General features: G+C 74.5%; 1 protein-coding gene across 1 annotated transcript in view; it reads right to left on the bottom strand.

The window, feature by feature from the left end:
* Positions 1–3,140: 3,140 nt before the first annotated feature.
* Positions 3,141–13,912, bottom strand: part of H696_03312 (AGC/MAST/MAST protein kinase) — a gene marked incomplete at its 5' end in the record, with an annotated part of 21,934 nt that continues 11,162 nt past the window's right edge. The window contains 3 exons of the mRNA XM_009497170.1: positions 3,141–3,654; positions 3,882–9,761; positions 10,013–13,827. Coding sequence (XP_009495445.1) covers positions 3,177–3,654; positions 3,882–9,761; positions 10,013–13,827 — 10,173 coding nt within the window. The 3' untranslated portion in view covers positions 3,141–3,176. The remainder of the gene's footprint in view (positions 3,655–3,881; positions 9,762–10,012; positions 13,828–13,912) is intronic.

Raw genomic sequence — 13,912 nt, forward strand, 5'->3', positions numbered from 1 at the left:
GGGGGGAGGGGGGGGAGCGAGATGCGACGCGGGACCGGACAGCGGAGAGAGGGGAGACGAAGAGACAGGGAGAGAGGGAGGGATATAGGGGGGAGGGAAGGAGAGGGGGAGGGGGGGGGGCGAGGGGAAAGCAGAGACGGGGAGGTGGGGGAGTTTGTATGTCGGAGCCCCGCCGGTCGAGGCGGGGCATGCCGAGGCAGTTGCCCTTCGGGCACGGCCGCGCCCTTGTCCCCACCGGCGCGCGGGGACGTGCGCCCTTGCGTCGGGGTTGGGTCTGCCGGCCGGGAAGGTGGGGAGAACGACCTGGCGATTCATTTGATCTGTGGGCCGGCCCCCGAGGGGGAGGGCGGGGCCAGGGGCGCGGGGACGGGGGGCGGGGACCGGGGGGCGGCGGGTCTAATTCCAGCCGCGCTGTTGGCTGATGGAGCGCTCGCACGCTGCACGCGACCCTGCAGCGACTGGGGGCGCGCGTGTATGTGTGTGTGTCTGTGTGTCTGTGTGTCTGTGTGTGTGTCTGTGTGTGTATGCGGTGTGCGGTGAGCGGTGCGCGGTGTGCCTGGCCGCTCACATGGAGTGGGGAGGCAGGCACATGCGCGCCCGCGTTCGCGGGCAGACCAGCGCCCCATTGCATGTGGGGCTGCTAACTCATGATCCACTCGCACACCAACTTGTCCCGGCCCGGGCCAGCAGCCACGGGCCGGGGCGGGAGCGGGAGGAATGCCGCGCCCGAGGCCGGAGCGCCCTGGTGCCCTCGGCCTCGGGCTCCTCCCGGGGGCGTGGGGCACCGGCCGCCACCCCCTTGCTGGCCCAGTTATGTGCGCGAGCGCGCGCGCGCCCTTTCGCCCGAAGCGGGCACACACCCTTCCGCTGGTACATGATGGGACTGGGTGGTGCGAGCGCGAGCGCGCGCGCGCGCGCGTATTCAAGCATGCAGGCGGGGGCGACACACCCGCGGGCCCCGGGTTCGCAGCGGGACCTGGGCTCGAGCCTGCCCCTGCCCCCCCCTCCCGCCCCCGGGTTCCCAGTGGCGTGTGCATGTGCATGTGTGCGCGCTGATGTGCGCGCGCATGCGCGGCGGCCCGGGCCGGCCGTGTCTCCCCCGATCCTGGACGGGGGGGGGGGACATGGTGCGAGATGCCCGCCTCCGCCCCGTCACAGACCCCAGCACTATGCGGCCCGACACCGGGGGCAGGCGACGGACTGCCGGAAAGAGAGCGCCCGCTTGCCTCCCCGCCCTCGGGACTTCCGGCCAAGCTCTGTTGCGTGGAAGGCTGGGAAGGTGCGCGCGCGTTGGCCCTGGCCAACTGTCAGGGCTCTCTCGCCCAGGGAGGAGTCGCGCGCGATGCACCAGGCGCCTTGGCCAGGGCCCGGCAGCCTGCCCCGCCCGAGTCCCGATGGCTCGGCGAGTCCCCCGCCCCCGCCCCCGGCTCCCGGGGTGTGAAGGCACCCAGGGCGCCGTGCCCCCACTGTCAGCGGATCCCACCCGGCGGGACCGGGACTAGGTGCCTTCTCTCGCGCCGATCGCTGGCTCCCGCGGCGGGCCGTGGGGCCCGCGGCGACGCCCCCGCCCCTCTCAGCGGAGGGAGGGGGGACGGGGGGGGGGGGGGCGGCCCCGGCGTGTGTGGAGAAGTCTCGCCCCGGGGTCCACACGGGCAATTGCCTGCAAAGAGGACGTCCCGCCTCGGGCATGCACTTGCCCTCCCTGCCTCGGGGTCTTTTTTCTTTTTTGCCCTCGCCTTCGTGTGGGGGGCACGAGAGCTCGCCGCTGCCCTTGCCGAGCGAAGGACGGGGGGTGGATTGCGCCCCCGCATGCCTCAGCGCCCGGAGGCGCCCCCGGGGGATATGGCGACGGGACGCCGGTGTGCCTGTTTAACCAGGTGCCCCCGCCCCTGTGGGTGCCGGTGAAAGTGCCCGTGTGTCGGATAGCGCAGGGGCGGAGACTCCGGGCAGAAGGAAACACCCACCAGATGGCTATGTGCCACATTGACCCACATAAAAAAGGGCCAATATTCCACCGGGTGTCGATCGATTTGCCAGCCTGCAAGGCAGTCGTCCCCAGGACGCCTTCTCGCCCGGGGCCGGCCGGCCGGCCGGCCGGAGGCGGCGACTGGCACAGAGAGAACAGGGTGTGGGAGTCAGCCCCCGGCGCCGGGTAATAACTGCTCCCACCCCGCAGCCCCCCTGTCACCGACTCCCGGTCCCCCCCCCCACCCCCCCGGGGGCGGGGGATTCCCCCCCCCCCCCCCCCCCTCCGGTGGGGGGTCCGCCCGTGGCCGAGGGGTCTTCATTTCCCGGTAATGATCCTCGCGGCCGCACTGGCCGAGCTCTTCTTTGGCCTTGCTGGGCGGCGGCCGGAGCGGCGCGGCCAACCATGCCCCACCGGCTAGAGCGTACACACCCGTGCTTCCGCCGGCTCCCGCCGGCCATTCGGGGCAGGGTGGCCAGTGCGCGCGCCCACCACCCGGCAGGTGTGCACCCGATGCGCGGCCCAGCGCACACCTGGCCCGGAAAGCCAGCCGGTCTATCCCCTGTGCCGTCGCCCCCCGTCCCCCGCCCCGTCCCCCCTTTTTCCGCTGTGCCGAGCTGGATCCCATCACACCCCCGGCCTGCCATTGCCCCCCCCCGGGCCCTGAACAAGGTCGTCGCTGGGCGGCCGGCGGATTCTTCGAGGGAGCAGCACGCTCAGAAACCAGAACCCGATCACGCGCACACATGGGTTAAGAATATTCGGACCTCGGTTAAAGGTGCTCCCTCGTCTCGAGCGCGTTCGTGAGGGCGTGTGCGAATACGTGGGGCGGGCTTGCATGTAAACCGTGTGTATTTTCTGGGCCTCTCGTGTGCCCCCCTCTCGCCGGCCTCCCTGCCTCTACTGCGCTTGGGCATCCCCGCGACCGAAGCCGAGAGGGACCATGGCGCCGGTTCAAGTGAAATGCCCCCCATTCTCTGCTTGGACCTCGCCCTTGCCGACCAACTCGACGGACACCGGGGAGGGCGCAACAGGCAAGGGCTTTTCCGCTGCCCAGGGGGGGGGGGGAGGGGTGTCACATCACACACAGGCCCAGAACAGCGAGATGGATGGGGCGCAGCGGGCGGGGGCAGGGAGGGAAAATGTCTATGCCTAAGCCTAGGGCATTGTGTGTGTGTGTGAGCGCGCGCGCGCGCGCGGGCCTTTGTGTTCAGATATCCGCAGGATGGAGCGTGGTCTGGGTGTGCACCAACGGGCTGGACCGATGCCCGGCCAGCAGGGTCCGTTCTAGCAGTGACAGATCCTCCACCCGGTAGGGCTTGCGAATAAAGGCATGGAAGAGTCCGGGGAAGCGCTGCTCCAGGGCCTCCGTGCGCTGGTCGAATTTTCGCTTCCACGAGGGCTCCAGCCGCCGCAGGACGGCCTCTTGATCGTGGCGGTGGTCGCACTTGCAGAAGTCCACCACCGGCGGCTGGGGCTCATCCGAGCGGGTTGTGGTGGCAGCCCCTCCCTCGTCGGATGCCGGCCCCCGGGCCGATGGGGGAGGCGGCACCCGGCGCCCTGGCAACGGCCCCTCCGGGGGGCGATGGCACTCCGAGCACACATAATGGTACCCCTGTCGGCTGAGGGCAGTTGTGATGGTCAAGGCGGCGACCACCTTGGCGTTTCGATTCGGCCCGCGGGTGGATCTATCCACGAGAGTCGGAGGGGCAGGGAAAGGGATGGACGAGGGAAGAGGAGGAGAGGGGAGAGATGAGGCGAGGGGAGGCGAGAAGGAGGAGGCGGGTTAGCCAGAATCCAAGGATGTATGATGGTCTGCTCTCTCGGTCGACCCGTAGCAGACCCAGCAGGCGCAGGGCAAAAGACGGCCCCGATCCCCCCACCCCGACCCACCACCCACAGGCATATCACGTACTGGAGAATGCGCAGCACGGCGCACACGGTCTCCGGGCGGCGGTCACAATCCACGAAGATGATGTTCCACTTGTTGACGGGCCTCTGATAGTCCAGGCACAGGCATTCATCGCCCAGGGTGTCATTCTCCTCGTCAACCTGCTCCACCTCGCGGATCCAGAACAGCCAATTTTTGATGGGCTGCCCGCCGATGAGGTTGGCCAGGTCGTGGCGCCGGCCGATGCCTGGCAGGTGGGGCCCCCACTGCCGGGGCCCGCCCAGGGCCGGGCCCTTCATGTTGTGGCGATGGTACAGCAGGCCTATGATGGAGGAGAAGGGGTCGAGTTCCTCCGGCGGCGTGTCATTGCGCCGGCCCAGCCGGAAGCCCGATGTGTCCTGCAGGTCGTCCAGGCTCAGGGGACACGGCGAGGGAGGCGGCTCCGGGCCCGGGGCCGCATCCGCCAGGGCCACGTTCTGGCCGTGGGGCAGCAAGAACATGGACGAGGTATTGGGCATGATGTCCAGGCGCCGAGACAATTCCAGGCGATCATTGAAGTGGTCTTCCTCGGAGGTGGGCCGGGCAGGGTCCAGTGACCGGGGGCGCGCGGGGCCGAGCCCGCCGCCCGGCACTTCGACCAAGATCCGGCCGGCGCAAAAGTTGCAGGTCTCAACATGCCGCGAGCTCAGGGACAGATCCCCCATGCTGGGCAGGCTGACCAGGCTGCCCGAGGCCGATGGCGAGAGGTCCTGCAGGGAGATGTCCATGCTCGGCGACCTGGAGCACCATTGCTGCTGCTGCTGCTGCTGCTGCTGCTGCTGGTGGTGGTGGTGGTGGTGGTGATGGTGGTGGTGGTGATGGTGATGGTGGTGGTGATGAGGATGATGATGCGGATGATTGTGGTGAAGGTCGCCCGGCCTGGGTGCACTGGAGCTGGAAGTCTGGCCTGGGTGGCCCGGCGGCGGGGAGCTTGGGTAATGGTGAAGGGAATCCGGCTGCGGCTGCGGCTGCGACTGTTGGTGATGGGAGCTGCTCTCACCACACCCGGCACTGGAGCACGGCGAGGAGAGGGGATGCTCGTGGACGACGCGCGCCGCGTAGCCGTCGACGATGATCAGCGGCTCCTCGCAGCCAGACCCCGACCCGAGAGTCAGCTCCAGGCTGCCGACCACCGACCGGAGCATGTCCACCCGGTGGAAGATATAGGTCAGGTGGCACAGCCGCGCCGGAAGGCGCTGATAGCCGCCCGGGGGGTCTGGCGTGGCCGGAGGCCTGGGCCACACCGGGGCGGCCTCCGGCCGGGGGGACGACCCCCGGGGGGCGGGCCGCGGCAGGCCGGTTGCCGGGCCGAGGGAGATGTCGCCAGCCACATAGGTCGAGCTGACGGCATGCAAGTCCGACGAGACCGAGGGGTCGACGGCCGCCGGGTCCGGCGCCTCGAAGCCGGGGCCGGGCCCCATGCCGGGCGAGCTCATGTGCCTCGGGCTGGCCAAGGGAACCGGCTGCGGGCCGTCCCGCATGGCAGGCAGGCTGCCCTGGGCCTCGGCGGTGTCGCAGCGAATGCCCTTTGCCTCGCCGCAGGACACGGTGCCGATGGCCATGGTGCCCGGCGCCGTGCCGCCTGCCGGGGCATCACCGGCCATGGCCAGGGCGGCAGGCAGGTGGCCGGGCGGCCGGTGCGGCGACGAGTCCAAGGCGCCCGGGCGCCGGGGCCTGGCGAGTTCCTGGTCCCCAAGGCAGGCCCCCATGAGCAGGTCCTTCAGGTAGGTGGCATTGTCGGTGACCGTGTCGCAAATGAGGGCCGTCAGGAGCCGCGGGGCCCGCAGGGCCAGCAGGCGGCGGGCGATTCGCGCCGCGCGGCTGCCCGCCAGCCGGGCCTGCAGCAGGTTGCTGGCCGCCTCGGCCGCCGTGCGGGGCGACATCTGCGACAGCTGGAAGGGCTGCCCGGCGGCCGGGTCCTCGCCGTCGGAGTCCGGCTCGACGCGGGGCAGGAATTGCCCGACGGCCGTCCACCCGGTGGCCGCGTCCACCGGGCCGCCTTCCGGGACCGGGTGCATGGGCGGCCCGGTGGGCACGCTGGCCAGGAGCAATGGCCCCGACAGGGAATAGAGGAGCCCGCTGCCGGGCCCGCGGATCAGGCCCGGCCCGCCGCCGGACGACGAGGAGGAGGATGCCGTGGAGGAGGCGGACGATGAGCAGGGCGAGCCGGACCGCGAGGACCCCAGGATGAAGGCGTCCTCCCCGGGTCCGGGCCCGGGGCCGGGGCCGGGGCCGAGGCCGGCCGGGCGGAGGGGCGACGTGATGGCGATCGAGGGGCCCGGCTGGCCGCCGGGCATCCGGGCGCCTGGGCCACTGCCCCCGGGCCCGCCCCCGCGCGAGGCGTACTCCGACACGGAGGAGATGGACCCACGCCGGGGGGCCCGCCAGGCGAAGGGCTGGTGGTAGCCCTGCTGCTGGAGCTGGAGCTGCTGCAGCTGCTGCTGCTGCTGGTGGTGAAGCTGCATGTATGGGTGGGAGGCCGGGTCGCCGGGGCCCGGGGCCAGCACGGCCGATTGGGACCGGTGGTGTCGCGGCCCGGGCACCGTGGCCAGGAAGGGGGCATGCTGGGCCGGGCCCGGGGGCGGGGTCCCGGCCCCGTCCGGCCCGTCGGCCATCGGTGGCCCGGCCCCGGGGAAGTCCGACAGGGGGGACGATTCGTCGGGGCTGCGCCAGGCCCCGGCGGCCGAGCGCCAGCCCTGGGGCGAGTTCAAGGCCGAGGAGGACCCGGTCACCCAGAACTTGGACTGGCCCAGCGGGGTGCGCGGGGTGCGCGGGGTGCGCGGCGTACGCGGCGTGGTCGTGGTCCGCGGCGGCCCGGGGATGGTGCCGGCGCCGGTGATGCCGCCGGGCCCGATGCCGGTCGGGCCGGTCCCCTGCAAGTGGAACCGGTGCAGCGAGCCGGAGGAGAAGTTCCGCCGAAGGGCCCCCCCGCCCCCGGCCGAGGGCCCGGGCGCCCCGAGGGAGCTGGGGCTGATGCCGACGCTGCCGGGCGGCCCGGCCGGGCCGTACTCCCCGGCCGGCAGCAGGGGCAGCAAGTCGTCCGGCCGGTGGTTGGCCCGGTGGTGGCCCGACCGGGGGGGATACCCGGGCGGCGAGGCGGCCGACATCGAGGCCACCGACGAGGAGGAGGACGACCGCGCGATGCCGGCCGAGTGGGGGGACGAGGAGCAGGAGGGGGATGGCCGGGGCCCGGCGGCCGCGGCGGCCAGTGCCGGGTCCAGCGTCCGTGCCAGCTGCGCCGCCTCGCCGGAGGAGGTGTCCGACTCGCCGATGCCAAACATGCGGCCGGGTGCCGGGCCGCCGGGCACCGGGGCCGGCGCCAGCGGGGGCGGATGCCCGCCATACGGCGACGGGCCTTGCCCCCCGCCGGGGGCCTGGTACCAGAAGCCGGTGTCCAGCGGGTCGTGGCGACTGCCGCCGGCGGGTCCGCCGCCGCCGCCGCCGCCGCCGCCGCCGCCGCCGCCGCCGGGCGTGGTCGGCCGACTGCCAGCCATGTCGGACAGGTGCGCCGAGAAGGAGGACGACCCGCTGGACCGGGCGCTGCACGGGTACTCCGACAGCGGGGACGAGGGGGGCGCCGAGAGGAAGGGGGCAAATTCGCTGGCGCTCGTGGACCGGCAGATGCCCGTGCGCGGGCCCCGGTGCGTGGCGGTCGGGTGGCCGGCTGCCGGGTAGGGCCCGGCAAAGGGGTGGTACACGGCCGTGGGCGAGTGCGACCGGTCGGACAGCGAGCCGCTCGGCAGGCCGGCGGCATTCAGAGCCAGCGGCGACAGGCCCGGGCCGCCGGGGGACAGCATCGGCGGCGAGACATTGCGCCGGATGCCGGGGGTCGGCGGCGGCGGCGGAGCCAGCCCGGTCCACGGGCTGTCCAGGCCGCTGGCCGAGGAGCTGGCCGAGGAGGGCGCCTGCGACGGGGGGAAGCCCGACGAGGCATGGGGGTGGAAGTGGGCCTGGCTGCCGGGGCCGGGACCGGCGGCCGGGGGTCCGCCATAGTGCTGCTGCGTCGGGGGTTCCGCGAGGGGCACCGGCGTGACGATGCCGCTCGGTGGCCCGGCCCCGGGGGCCAGGTGCGGGTGTTGCAGGAGCAGCGACGGGTTGCCGGTGCTGATGCTGCGCACATGGTGCGGCCCGGGGCCGGGGCCGCCGGAGCCGGGCCCCGGGCCCGGGCCCAGCGGCGAAAGGATGTGCCCCAGGGCCCCGGGGGCCCCGGGGGACCCGGCGCTGCTCAGGCCGCCCAGGTCGCTGGTGCTCGGGGCGGCCGCGGTCCCGGGCCCCGGGCGATGCTGGCCGCTGAAGCTGGCTCGCCGGGCCCCGGGGCTGGATGTGCCGGACCCGATGCTGCCCCGGCGCTCGGGGTTGAAGGGCGAGCTGGTGGCCGGGGCATTGGGGCCGCTGGCGCCGGGCCCGAGCCAGGCGCCCCCGGCCGCGGGGACACTCGTGCTGGCGAAGCCGCCCATCGGCGAGGAGGAGGAGGTCGGCGAGGAGGAGGTCGAAACCGGGGTCGTCACCAGGGACTTGATGTTGGACAGGCCACTGGGGGAGGAGGTGGACAGGCGCCGGGCCAGCAGCAGGTTGTCCTCCCGCAGGACGCCATAATTCCGGTACCCGAAGCCGGAGCACTCGCCAAGCATGAAGCCCCCGCCGGAGGAGACCGTCGGGCAGCTGGTGCTGCCGCACATGGTGCACCGGAGCCCGGCCCCGGTCCCGACCAGGGCCGGCACCATGGACGTCATGGAGGGCGTGGCGCTGACCAGGCCGCTGCCGGTGGCCGACAGCCCGGACAGGGTGGCCGACGAGGACTCGGACGGGGTGCGCGGGGGGAGCGGCGAGCCGGGGCGCGGGGGCGCCGGCCCGGCCCCGGCCGCCGGCCCCCCGGCCGCCGTGCCGCCGGAGGTGATGACCCCGGCGGCCAGGTGCGGCCGTGAGGTGGCCAGGGGGCTGGCCACCTGCAGGGGGCTTCGCCCGGCGCCGGCGCCGGCGCCGGCGCCGGCGCCGGAGGTGGTGCTGGTGCTGGCGCTGGTGCTGGTGCTCGGGGGGTCCGGCGTGGTGGAGGTCCCGCCCCCGGTGGCGGAGGACGCCCCCCCGGCGGCCGATGGGCGGGAGGGCTGGTCGGCGGCCGGGCCGCTGGACGCCGCATGCGGCGCCCGGTCCTGCGAGGGCAGGCCGCCCATTGGTCCTGCCGGTGGCCGGGCCGTGGGGGCCGGGCCCGGGGCGGCTGCCTCACCGGCCGGCCGCCGGGCCGGGGGACCTCCCTCGCCGGCCGGGGCCGAGCTCTCCAGCGGTGTGTTGGGGGTGGAGGGCGGCGGCGGCCGGCGGCCGGGCTCCGCGTCCATGCCGGCCGGCGGCAGGTCCAGCCGCACCACCGGCCGGCCGGCATCACTGAAGACCCCGGTCGGGGTCGGGGTCGGGCCCGAGCCGGACAGAGCCCCCGAGTCCGACTGCGACTCGGTGGCCTGGGCCTCGGCCGAGTAGACGGCCCCGGTGCGCAGCGGGCTGGGGCGCTTGGCCGGCGCCGTGGACAGGGCCGCGGCCTGGGGAGCCAGCCGCCGGCCGCGGCCCAGGCCACGGGTGCCCGGGTCCGGCGACACGGGCGTCGAGGGCCCGGCGATCGGGCCCGGCACGGCGATCGGGCCCGGCACGGCGGAGGTGCCGGCCGCCAGGCGCGGGCTGGCGGCCGGGCTGCGCGGCGCGGCCGAGCGCCGGGTCGCGCGGTCGGTGCTCGACCGGCCGGCCGACGCTGCCGCCGCCGCCGGCGAGGGGGGCGGGGACCCGGTGGCGACGGCGCTGGCCGTGCTGGCGGCCAGCGCCGCCTGGCTGCTGTCGCCCACCTCGCTCTCGGACGAGGAAGCGGGCACCACGGCCTCGCTAGGGATCGTGGTGAGCGCAGGTCAGTAAGGCACGTTTGCACCGGGGGTGGGGTGGGGTGGGGGGGGGGGGGCGGAGGTGTGGCTTTTTTCCGCTGTGCTTCTCTGTCTCGCTGCCTCGCACTTGCCTCGCCTTCCCCCGCAGCCGTTTTCGCTCTGTCTCTCTCTGTCTCTCTCTCTCTCTCTCTCACTCGCTCGCTCGCTCGGGCACCCACCCTCGGGGCCATGCAGCATGCGTGGCCAGTGGCGTACCGGTTCACCTGAAGCAGCAGGGCCTCAGCATGCGGGCTCTTGCCGGTGGCCAGCGAGGCCCCCCCCCGGTCCCGGTGGTGCCAGGTCGAGTAGCGCCCCGACTGGCCGAAGGCGTATTTGCCGCCGGCCGGGGGGGCAGCCGCAAGCGAGCCCCCGGGCCCGGAGGTGGCCGACGAGCTGATCGCAGCCGAGGACGTGGCGGTGGAGGCCGACCCGGCGGAGCCAGTGCCCCCGGTGGGCACCCCGGCCTCGGCCGCCAGGTCCGCCAGGACCGACGCCGGCTCCGACCGCTCGTGCGAGGTGGCCCGGCTGGAGGGCAGTCGCACCGTGGCAATGAGGTTGGCCGACGAGGCGGCCGACGTCAGCAGCACTGCCCCCGAGTCCATGGAGATGGCCGAAAGCCCGGACGCGGCCAGGGACTCCGGGTAATCCTCCAAGGTCCGGAGGAGCGACAGGTCCGACCGCGAGGCCGACATGACGGTGCGCTTGCCGCCGAAGGTTTGCGAGTGGTAGTTGCCGATCTTGCCGGACCGGCTGGCCGAGCTTGCCTGGCCGTTGGTCGTATCGGTGGAGGACTGGCCGCTGTAGCCGACATCACGCGAGGAGGACCCGCCGAGCAGGCTGGACAGCGACCGGCCGCCGGACAGGGCCTGCCGCGCGGCCGCCGGGCTGCCCGGCGCCGGCGACGGGGCCGGCGACGAGGACAGGCTCCCGGCCGGGGTGATGCCGGCCCCGGGGCGGTCGTCGGCCGCGGCCAGCCGGCGCATGTATTGCTGGGCCTGGATTCGCAGGACCGAGGCGCTGCGGTCGGCCGGCGGCGAGGCCGCCCGGCCCCGCTGCCAGGGATACAACTTGACGGCGGCCGCCGGGCTGGCCCCCGGCCGCGAGGGCGGCGTGCCCACCGGCGAAAGTGGGGCCTGGGCCGCGGGGCGCGCCCGGGCCGGGGTCACGACCACCGTCGGCGGCTCGGCCACCCGGAGGGCCTCCATCGTGGCCGGCCGCGAGCTGTGGATGGTTGCATGGCCGGCGGCCGGGGGCGGGGCCGCCAGGGGTGGCGGCGGCCTCGGCAGGACGCCGGGGCCGTGCTCCCGGCCGGGGGGGCCCCCGGCGGCCGGCCGCCCGGCCGCCCGCGCGCTGGCCTCTTCCTGGCCGGCCTGTGGCCAGGGTGCTGGCAGCGGCGGCGGCGGCGGCGGCCGGGTGAGGGTCTCCTCCGAGACGTCGGCCTCGGCGCCGGAGTCGATTGCGCGCGAGGACGAGCGCGACAGGCCCGCCCGCCGGGCCTCCGCCTCCTCCTCGGGCGATGATGAGGCGGCCGACCCGCGCGAGGGCTGGCCCGCACGCGGTGCCACCAGCGCCAACGGCGGCGGCGGCGGCGGCGGCGGCCCCTGGGGCACCTGCGGCGGCTGTGGCAGCGGCGGCGGCGGCAGCGGCGGCAGCGGCAGCGGCGACGGCCCCAGGACCTTGCTCGATGACAGGTAGCCCGCCGGCCCGGGGGCCGGGTGGAGTTGATAGTGCAGCAGCAGCGGGTCCCCATCGGACAGCGAGGAGGACGAGGCCGACAGCCGGGGCCGGCGTGGCTGCTCCGAATTCTCCGACGATGCCACATCCCCGGTGGCCAGGCTGTCGGCCAGCAGCTCATTGGAGGAGGTGGTCAGGGCGAGCGGCGGCGGCAGTGGCGGCAGTGGCGGCGGCGGCGGCGGCGAGGGCGACGCCGAGGGCGGCATGGCCGACGCCGGGCCCGGGTCCTCGGGCGCCGGGTCCCCGGGCGCCGGGTGCTCGGGCGCCGGGTCCCCGGGCGCCGGGTCCGGGCCCGCCACCAGCGGGGCCGGCAGGGGCACCGAAGCACTGGCGCCGGAGGGCGTGCCGATAGACATGCTGTCGGTGATGGTGACACTGGTGTCGGTGATGGTGACACTGGTGTTGGTGTTGGTGGTGATGGTGGCCGCGACCGAGGTGGCCGCCGTGAGGTCCGTGTCATCGCCATCGATGTCGGTCATGGGGCCGACGCCGCGCTGGTCGAAGTACGACACATCGGCGTCGTCCTGCAGGCGCGGGATGAAGAAGGCCTCGGCGTGGGCCAAGTTCCGCCAGTTGATCTGCTCCGCCTCCGGGGGCTCCTCCCAGATGTACACCGGCTGCGGCAGGCCCCGGGGGTTGCCGTAGGTCCGCTGGCGCCGGGGGATGGACCCGGCGCGCGGGGACACCGGCGAGCTGCCGGCTGCCGAGCCGGGCCCCGCGCCCGGCCCCCCGGGCAGGTCGCCGGCGGCCATCGGCTGCCCGGGCCCGCGCCCGGGCGACACCGGCGGCGAGGGGGAGTTGCCGGATCCGCCCTGCGCCCGGGGGGTCTGGTCCAGCAGCGGGCTGTTGTCCGGGCCCAGCATGAGCCCGGGCCAGGGGCCGAAGTACCGGTGGGCCTTGACGGCCTGCGAGCCGCCGGTCACAAAGGACCCGAGCCGGCGCTCCGGGTCCGCATTCAGCAGGTGGTTGATGATGTTGTAGGAGTGCCAGGAAATCGGGATGTACGTGGCCTCCTCCGACGGCATGGGCCCCCCGTCGGAGCTGCTGGAGCCGCCCATCGACGCGCGGCCGATGTCCAGGCGGAGGTCGGCCCTCGGGGAGGGGGTCCCGCCGGGGGCGCTGGCCGGGGTGGTGGCCGGGCTGTCGGCCCCGCTGGCGCCGGCGGACGGTGTCTGCGGGTGCTGCGGATGCTCGGCATTGCCCAGGCGGCCACGGCCGCCGACCATGCCATCCGACAGCTGCAAGTTGGAGGGGTCGCTGTAGAAGGCCGACAGAGATGGCCCGGCCGTGCGGCCGGCCCCGCTGTGCAGGTCCAAGTCCCCGTGGGAGGAGGCCCCGCCATGGAGAACGCCCAGGCGCCGGAGGGCCACCATTCGCCGGCGGAGGTCCTCCTCGCCGCCGGGGCTGGCGCCGGCCATGCTGCTGCTCGGGCCCAGCAGCGGCGAGTGCGAGGCCGAGAGGGAGGTCGACCCGGACACCGGCGAGGGCGATGCCCGGGCCATGGGCGGCAGGGGCGGCTGGGGCTGCAGGAAGATCGGCCTCGCCAGGAGCTCCGGCTCGCCGCCAGGCCCGCCGGGCCCGCCGAGGTCCGGCGAATTCCGCAGCAGCCGATCGCGCTCCTCGGCGTGATGCCGCTCCCAGGCCAGCAGCTCCCCCGGGCCGCGGACATTCGACCAAAAGCCCGACAGGGGCCTGGAGTCGTTGCTGTTCCGGTCCCAGCGCTGCTTCTTCACCCGGCGCAGGGTCCCGGACAGGTAGTGGAAGCGCCCGCGCTGCTCGGTGGCCAGGCGCCGGCTGGGGAAGGTCCCATGGTCGCCGGCGGGCGAGTCATCGCTCGGCCCGGCGACGGCGGCCGCCGCCTCGGCCCGGGCCGCGGCCGCCATCCGGTGCAGGCGCTCCTGCGACCAGGAGGTGGCCAGCTGCTCCTCCAAATCGCGGCGCAGCCCGGCCGCCGGGGTCAGCGCCTCCGGCGAGGCCGGCGCCGACAAGTTGGCAATGGCCTGCCCCCCGGCTTCGGCCATGTCGGTGGGCTCGGCGTACAGGGTCCGGTCGGAGTCGTCCGAGGACACGGCCCCGGTGGTGGTGGTGGTGGTGGTGGTGGTGGTGGTGGTGGTGGAGCCCCGACTTGGGCTGGCATCCGATGTCGACCCGGCGTCCACATCCTCCAGGTCGCTGGCGAACTCCACCGACCAGGAGATGTCCCGCAGGACGATGCGGCCGAAAATCTGCTCGCGCGTCGGCGCGTGGAAGGGCGGCACGCCATACAGGAACTCGTAGAGAATGACGCCGAGGGCCCACTGGCGGGCAGGCAGGGCCGGGCGAGCGGGCAACGCCGAACGAGCGGGCGGGCGTGAGAAGAGGCAGGAGGATCAGCGGGGCGGG

Source organism: Fonticula alba, assembly GCF_000388065.1.
Source record: "Fonticula alba strain ATCC 38817 unplaced genomic scaffold supercont2.5, whole genome shotgun sequence".
Lineage (NCBI taxonomy): Eukaryota > Rotosphaerida > Fonticulaceae > Fonticula > Fonticula alba.